This window comes from Pollicipes pollicipes, unplaced genomic scaffold, assembly GCF_011947565.3.
Source record: "Pollicipes pollicipes isolate AB1234 unplaced genomic scaffold, Ppol_2.1 Scaffold_4219;HRSCAF=4965_pilon_pilon_pilon, whole genome shotgun sequence".
Lineage (NCBI taxonomy): Eukaryota > Metazoa > Arthropoda > Thecostraca > Pollicipedomorpha > Pollicipedidae > Pollicipes > Pollicipes pollicipes.
The window spans coordinates 29,005,507-29,014,199 of record NW_023596448.1 but is presented as its reverse complement, the minus strand read 5'-3'; the positions used below and the strand labels follow the sequence as shown (position 1 = coordinate 29,014,199).

Genomic DNA, 8,693 nt, shown 5'->3' with positions numbered 1-8,693 from the left:
CAGAGCGCAGGTCACGGCGCATGGTCGGACGACCACGTGCCGCGCCGCGACCACGGCGGACGGCCGGCCGCCACGGGGCCCGGCCTCAAAAGCGCGCTGTCATCGGCTCGGACGTCTTGCGCATACCACTGAAGGGCGCGGCGCCATCACTGACGAACACCACAGTGACGTCCCCGCGGCTGCTGAGCGCAGCATTTCGACCGCCCGTCGCCTTTCCGTTGCATTTGATACACGCCAGATGCCGCGGCGCCGTGCTGGGTACGGCACGATCACTAGACACATCGCAGACAAGAGACTGGCGGCTGTAACCCTTCTGCGTGGGTGATCCTTCCACGACTGTCTTGTCCGGTGGCCGTTATCGAAGCCCAGAGCACTGCAATCATCATGGGAGGCAGCCCTGGCGTGACGTCATGACTTTTGCGTGACGTCACTCTCACCCGTCCTCGTCCAGGTCGCCCACATTTGACTTCGTCACTGGTGAGCAAACTTCGAAAAGCGGCTCGAAAACAGGCCACCCGCTGCCGCCGGTAATACAGGACCGCTACGCGGGTGTGACGTCACCGCGGGTCGGGTGTGACGTCACCAGCGTCGGGTTCGGAGACGGTGGCGACATCTGTGACCGGCGAGCGCAGCGTGAAGAGGACGGGCAGCTCGGCGAGCCGCGGGGAGCGCCGCTGCAGCAGCCGAATCCACGAGAGAAGCGAGTCGCGGCTCGAGGTGCCTGCGGGGTGACCACGGACGGCAGGGCGTTAGACTACCGGATGCACAGGGGCACCCCGTGCAAAGTAACCACCTTTGGCGTGTGGTTCAGGCGCTGAACGGTTGACACTCGTCTGCCATGTGTATCGCATGTGTTAGATACGCCTACGAATACGTGTATCAGACGTACAAAGTGTAATGAACTGGATGTCAGGCTGCTTGAAATGCTGCGTACGTTTTCATTCAGCCGGTACCTATTGTTTCCGGTGCTTTTAAACGCTACCTTTCATGCAGTTTTGTATCTGGTGGCTTGAACCTTGGTCACATGTATACGGAGAGCGTCCTTTTGGCATTATGAGTTAAAACTTCTCGTGCTGAGCTAGCGACCTTCAATATACCAACGACCTTGCTCCTAGCTTATTATGCAGCATGTTCTCAATCGATCACGATCTTTATCCCGTCCAATCTATTGCTTGCAGCTTTTAAATTAATGTTTTGCAAACCAATATCTTGTCGCGAGCCATGTTTTACGACCTTTCTCTTACGACCTTTTCCATACAATCCCTCGCCACATGACCTCTTACCCTACAATCGTGGCCGACCGGCACTGGACTCCACTCACGACGGCCTCCGGGCCGACCGTGCCCTCTCACCCGTGACGCAGACGGCCATGATGGTGCCGTCCTCCTGCTTGTGCACGCTGGGCGGCCTCTCGTCCCAGGCCGACTCCCGGTCGGTCCGGCTGCTGCGCCGCCACGTCCAGTTCTCCAGGTAGGTGATGTCTGGGGCGGGGTAGGGCCGTACGGGTCACGGCGAGAACAGCGGACGCCGCCGGGTGCGGAGGCCCCCGACGGAGTGTGCCCCCCGCCCGGCCCCAGCGCGGCGTACAGGATCCAAAGGACGGGACGGGGCACGGCCGCGACGGAGCAGGAATTGTAATGTATTTCAGAGGGAGGTGGTTCGAAGGCGATAACCCCTAATGATGCCCGAAATACGGACGACATACACGCTGTCCACAGGCGACAGTTCTAGTGGTAAAAGCAGCGCCAACAGCGCTGTTTACACTTTTCCATTTATGATTTAAATGCTTGATGAAAGAATCCTCACTACGCTACCTTATGACCTGCACCGTCCGAGGTCCCATCCTTCATGACTCAATGACCCATCCGTGTCCTCGTGATCGTTCCGTCCGAGTCCCATTCCTCATCGAACCCCACTGACCCAGTCCTGTCATCGTGACCAGTACCGCCCGCGTACCGCCCGCGTCCCATCTCCCACCGACCCTCACTGACCCAGCTCTTTCCTGGTGATCGCGCCCGTCCGAGTCCCATCCCCACTGGCCCCACTGACCCCAGTCTTGTCTTGGTGACCGTACTGTCCGAGTCCCATCCCTCATCGACCCACTGACCCAGTCCTGTCCCGTGACCGTACCGTCTGAGTCGAGCCCCTCGTGTTTCTGCTGCTCCTGGGGCTCGGCGCGCAGCACGAAGTAGCTGATGGACTGGTCCTGCAGCCACACACGGAACCCGCCCTCCACGTAGAGCGGCTGGTCGGTCGGATGCTCCTCCAGCAGCGCGCGCTGCTGCTGGCTCTGTCCGGACACCACCCAGGTGCGGTCCACGGCGTCCTCTGGCAGTTCGTCCTCCTGCCGTCAGGGGACAAGGTCAGACACCACCCAAGTGCGGTCCACGGCGTCCTCTGGCAGTTCGTCCTCCTGCCGTCAGGGGACAAGGTCAGACACCACCCAGGTGTGGTCCACGGCGTCCTCTGGCAGTTCGTCCTCCTGCCGTCAGGGGACAAGGTCAGACACCACCCAGGTGTGGTCCACGGCCGTCCTCTGGCAGTTCGTCCTCCTGCCGTCAGGGGACAAGGTCAGACACCACCCAAGTGCGGTCCACGGCGTCCTCTGGCAGTTCGTCCTCCTGCCGTCAGGGGACAAGGTCAGACACCACCCAGGTGTGGTCCACGGCCGTCCTCCGGCAGCTCGTCCTCCTGCCGTCAGGGGACGGGGTCAGACACACCCAGGTGCGGTCCACGGCGTCCTCTGGCAGTTCGTCCTCCTGCCGTCAGGGGATGGGGTCAGACACCGCTCAAGTGCCGTCCTCGACGTCCTCTGGCAGTTCGTCCTCCTGCCGTCAGGGGATGGGGTCAGACACCGCCCAGGTGCGGTTCGCGACATCACAACCCGAACAACCCTCCCGGCCGTCCCGACATAAAGATAATCCCCGTGCGGGCATCTAGCGCCCCAATCCGCATCCGCGCGCCACCTGCGTCACATCGCAGAACGGGACGGGCTCGCGCCGGGACGACTCCCCGCTGCCGCGCCGGCCCCGCCTCGACAGTGGCCGCTCCCAGCTCACCGCGAAGGTCGTGACCTCGGAGCGGGCGTCCACCGAGCAGATCTGCGCCACCGCCAGCTGCGCCAGCGCCAGCACCTCGCTCGGCAGCGGGCGCGGCAGCAGCCACGGCGACTGGTTGCGGAATTTCGGCATCCAGTACAGCATGCGCGCCAGCTTGCGCACCGGGAACGAGAACTTGCCGAAGATGTTGATCAGCTGGTCGCGCAGCTCCAAGTCGGGCATCACGCCTGCCGGGCAAACTAGGGTCACGTGACACCTGTACAGGTGACGCGCATGGGTGTCACACGACACCTGATGATAGCGACGTCAAACGCCGCCAGGACGATGACATTAGCGCACTTTGCATGTGGGGGGGGGGGGGGGGCGCAACACGACATTCGGATGCATGGTTGAGGGAAGCTTTCATCTGCAGTCTCGTGCTACACAACATCTCCTAAGACGGCACTGTGTCTAGTAAAGCACGCTCAACGCCACGCTCTGCGAGCGGCCTGCGTTTGGCTGCGCCCTGACGCCCCTGGAGCGGCGGGCCGGGCGTTACGTTCGCAGCACGGAGCGCTACACCGCATCACCACTGGGGACGTCCACACCAGCTGGGCAAAAGCACTCTCCCACAGCTGCACGCACACGACCGCGGCCAATGCTGCTGCACAAGGAGCGATCGCCTTCACAAGGGCCGGCGTCGCACCGCGTGAGGAACCGCTAGCAGCACGCACGCACGCTCGGCGCCCCGAGAGCCTGACGGAGGGCTGCAGACAGCTGGCTTCTGACGTTTCAGCCCTCACCGCCGCTGAGGCCGCTCCTCACCATTGTCCTCGATCTGCTGGAGGACGTCGATGGCGCAGTTCTGCTGGCGCGGGTAGTGCATGAACTCCACCTGGCAAGCAAGCCCGCGACAGGGCTCAGTCGATGCCTGCCTTCATACCGACAACAGAGATAACGTCCCCAGCGAACATCCCACTCGCTGGCAATACGACCACTTCCATTACAAAACAGAACACCACCACAGTCACGCTCACATTACGAACTTCATGCAAGACGTGCCTCGCGAGTTTTGACACGCGTCAGCGTGCTCTTAGGATGTATATTTAGACTTAACGCGGTGCTGTCGCACAATGGAACGTTCGTGCGACGTGTCCTACAGTCGACCTGTCGTCTCTGGGATTACAATACCGAGCACATGGACACAATCTCACTCGTAAGCACCAATGGAGCACAACTGCACAAAGCACAAAACACACATGGCGCGGAGCACAAACCGCGGCAACCTCGCTCGTTAAGATAAACGTCATCCCAGTGTTAGCATATTTCAGACTCCATTGTCACAGCATTGTGTGAATAACCTGTTGGTATGACGACAACCACGGAGAGCGCCACGAGAGGTGTGCTGATCATTTATACCAACGACAAAACAACATATTCACACCACCGACAATAAAAAGACGGCACCATCCAACACCCCACATCGGGTTTCATGTTCAAACCTGACATGCCAAGCCTTGACCATCACTTTCCGATCATTTTCCAAAGTACATACCTGAAACACATTGGTGGAGACCAGCTGGGCGGTCGGGAACACGCCCAGCACCTTCTTATAGGCTTCTAGGTCCTTGTGGACACCGAAGTTCTCCATCTCCTTGAGCGCGGCGTAGATGAACTCGACGTGCCCCCTCTTGTGTACCGTCATCTCGTGGAACATGTCCATGGCCGCCAGATAGGTCTCCTTGTTCTTCTCCTGTGGTGCCGTGTATGAGTATGACCGACGTTGTGTATGGATGGAATGCGCAACATTGGCAACACACATATTGCTCACGCAAGTACGGAACATTACTGATCAATTATCATATTTTGAATAAATTATCAGAGGACTCATCATAAGAAAACTTATCTTTCACGCACAAATGTCAGGAGTGTGATGTGTTGTAACCATTCCTGAAACATTTCAACCTTCTGTTTGGCACAAACGGCTTTGAGACCCCAGTATGTGTTGGGAGTTGTCTTTTTTGCTTCTCCTTTGAAGTCAACAAACCAAATTCAAGTTAATGCAAAAATAATCTTGTATCATAACTATAACACAAAGTGGGCAGCCAGGTAGTGTTTTTGTAGCGCATACTACTGTGACACGGACGCCCTGCTTAGCCACTATATATATATATATATATATATATATATATATATATATATATATATATAAGTAACATCAGACACGGCACGCACTCTGGGGATCCTGACGCATATTCCCTCAGCTGAAGTAGCTGTAATTTCTGGATCAGTGCTGAGTGGTAGCCGGATCACGCAGTCCAAACAACACCTAACGCCAATGGTACAACGCCCAAATCTTCAGGCAGAGCACACGCAGAGCCCACTTGTTCTCGGCTTCATTGAGGAGCAGGGCAGTATCCATGGCTTCATTCATGTTATTACCATGTGTTATCTTAGATTACCAGATTCATCTGATTTTCTTTGTGTTTCTCACATGTACCGGGCTAAGTCCCTCTCTCGGCCGCCTGCCAGCACCGGCAGGTCGCACCTTAGCGCCAGCAAAGATGGTGTGCGGCACCAGCCGTGAACTCGCACCTTAGCGTTAGCAAAGATGTTGCGCGGCACCAGCTGTGAACTCGCACCTCAGCGTCAGCGACGGTGGTGCGCGGCACCAGCTATGAAATCGCACCTTAGCGTCAGCGAAGGTGGTGCGCGGCACCAGCTGTGAACTCGCACCTTAGCATCAGCGAAGATGGTGCGCGGCACCAGCTGCGAGCTCGCCGGCTGGTCGCGCCGCAGACCGGCCGTCGCGTGCAGGCGGCGGCCGGCCGGCCGCGGGCGGACGCTGCGCAGCCGGCACCAGGTCACCCGCAGGCCGTGCGGCGTCAGACAGCGCTGCAGCATGCTGGCCGCCGACGCTAGGCCGCGACCGGGGCGCCAGGTCACGGACGGATCTCTGGCACCTGCTGGCCGCCGACGCTAGGTCACGGACGGCTCTTTGGCACCTGCTGGCCACTCCCTAAAATGAGGAAGCATGTGCAGTTGTTGTAGAAGCTTGATAGCTAGTTGGATATGATTCCAGGAACAGAGTTAAAACATTAGGTGTGCATTGGGTACGGTTTAACAGTGGGCTTACATCAGCAAGATGTGAAAAAGCAGCTTTGCTGCTAATCAGGCTTGTGATCAATGGCCTGCACCAGAAAATGTACACAGCTTTAAAGCAGTTGCAAATATCCTAGAAGCTACACTTTTGCACCAGCTCATCTCAGAATTTAGAGCACAGTACCACGCATACCACCAAACATTTGTTTCATGAAGGGTGGATCTAAGGGGGCCAACCAGGACATGACCTCTCAAAGATGGCCCAATCTGGGCAAAGAGTGGCATACTTCTGAGCTTTGGAGGACATCTCAGCGGCTTTTATCGCAAAAAGCTCCCTTTAACACTCATCGACATACGGGAAAGTAAAATTTTATGGTCGCAAATCTGCTGATGATCCCACAACCAAAATGCATCATAGGTACACAGGTACTCATACAATCTCATTCTTAACCAGGGCCGCAACCATTGAGTTGATTTTCTCAAAGACCAATGACTACTTCTGCTTGCTCGAAGATAAAACACACTATGACGGTCAAGAGTGTCAATTTTGTAAATGATTGAGCAGGGGGCTGGACCGATGTGTCAAAGCCTACCAGCCACACCCTATTTTTTCTCATCGGTTTTAGCTCACCTGATTTTCACAAAAAGCACTTTATATTTGTAAGTTTTGTATTCCTCATGATAAACTTAAATTAAGCAGCACAGCACTCATGTGGGGACAGATCCAGAGCAGGAGGGGGGGGGGGGGGGAGGGCACTGGAGACACGTGTCCCTTCCGATCGGAAACCAAGGCGCCCCTTTAGACGCTACCTTGCGGCACCTTATGCGCTCTTCTATGGCGGTCACTGGCGTAGGCGTAGATTACCGCCCCGTTTTTGGTTGTGAGGCCGGGACGCGGTTATCCATCAAGGACAGGCACTCGGGAGCCCTCCAGAGCACTCCAAAGGCACTCCGGAGCTTTTCAGCTCAACCTTTCAATCATCGGCAAATCTCGTGGTCCTAGGTATGTCAAGTTTATCGCAACGTTTCTCCGCTCAGCCGTTTCGATTTATATCTGGCGATGAGAGCGAACACGACTTGTATTACAAGTTCTAGTGTTTGTAGGTGCACTGATATGCACAAGCTCGCGTTTCCACAGGGTGGTTAACATCCCGCTACATTAATGGATCCAACTACTAGGCGTGGGTACCAAGCCATTCGGCAAAATTACACAGGGTGATACAATTTTATTGTTGTCTTTGGCCTTAGGTCACGGCGTCCCCTGACAAAAGCAGTGCAGCTTTATTTAAGATCCAGTTTTGGTATGACAGGCAGGCATCACCCAAAATTTTGGCCGGGCCTCAGCACTGAGCAACATTTTTGATGCCACTATGTTTCATGGCATCAACAATTCATTGTGACCAATATCTGCATGGGATTAAGGCCCAAAAGAAACTGCTTCCATGACGAACAAAAGACATTCTGAGCGAACAGTAATGAGAATTTGTGGAAACTGGTACAAAAAGGCATGTGCTATTCATGGGACCACTGCGAGCATTCTTTCAATAAATTGCCACCATGCTCCTTAGGTGTGTACAGAGTCCATTGACCGGGTATGTTACATTATGTCACATTATTACATACATTACATACAGTCACATTATGCAAGTTATTTTGATTTTATGTGGACTGGTTCTTTATCAGCATAGCAAATAAAGGATCCCCTAAAAAATCAGTTGGACTTAAATGCAAAATATTGCATGTTATTAATTGACACCAGTTTCTGCTGAACACAGCAATGCATTTCTTCCTTAGACACTTCTTTAAAGCCTGAACTGGTACATTCCAAAAAGATGATAAAACAACACAGATTAAGACTTTAAACCACAATGGCCACAGGATGACAGATGTGGCCCAAACATTCCCATAAAATTGTCCTGAACAGGATTGTTGAAAGCACTGCCACTGTTACAATCACTGTTATCTTACACGTATCTGAGTTTAACTGTATGTAACTGCTTTCTCAGTCACAGGCTATATCTCATGACATGAACACTTAGTGAAGTAGCAGTAAACAGACATCACCTTTATCACAAAGCCATTGGCTGTAATGAGTAAATTCTCGCAAAAAGAGCGCATATTGCTGCAAATGTACCAGTGGTCATTACCAAGGCCCATCTTTCCTGGAGCTCTTAAGTTATGTTGATCACATTCTGGATGTAGTGAAAAATGCTAGGGTGGGATCACCATCCAGAAAAAGTGTTAATGTCAAAGAAAACCATCTGGCTGTTGGCTTGATAGTGCCAGTCTGGTTACAGGACGTTCACTAGTTGTGTAACTGCGTAACACCTCGGTCATTTTATGCTTATTTGATAAATGTAGTAGGGAAGACAGGCTCATAAGTTTGTATCAGCCCTCTTGTGAGATACAGCCATAGCCTCCATTATGAGTGTTTTAGTCTATGTTATGTCCTTCGACATGCACAAGAGTAGAAGCAACTCAGCAGCTCAATATTCACTGATATTAAAAACCTACTTTTTCAATCAAAATTTACTGAATTTCTTCCAGGGTAAA

General features: G+C 54.1%; 1 protein-coding gene across 1 annotated transcript; it reads right to left on the bottom strand.

Moving 5' to 3' along the window:
• Positions 1 to 207: 207 nt before the first annotated feature.
• LOC119095539 (evolutionarily conserved signaling intermediate in Toll pathway, mitochondrial) lies at positions 208 to 5,903 on the bottom strand (the record flags this gene model as incomplete). Its single annotated transcript, XM_037218392.1, has 7 exons — positions 208 to 721; positions 1,353 to 1,481; positions 2,131 to 2,344; positions 3,060 to 3,286; positions 3,864 to 3,933; positions 4,594 to 4,791; positions 5,775 to 5,903. Coding segments are annotated over 7 exons (1,131 nt in total), but the record flags the coding sequence as incomplete, so codon positions are not given.
• Positions 5,904 to 8,693: the final 2,790 nt, after the last annotated feature.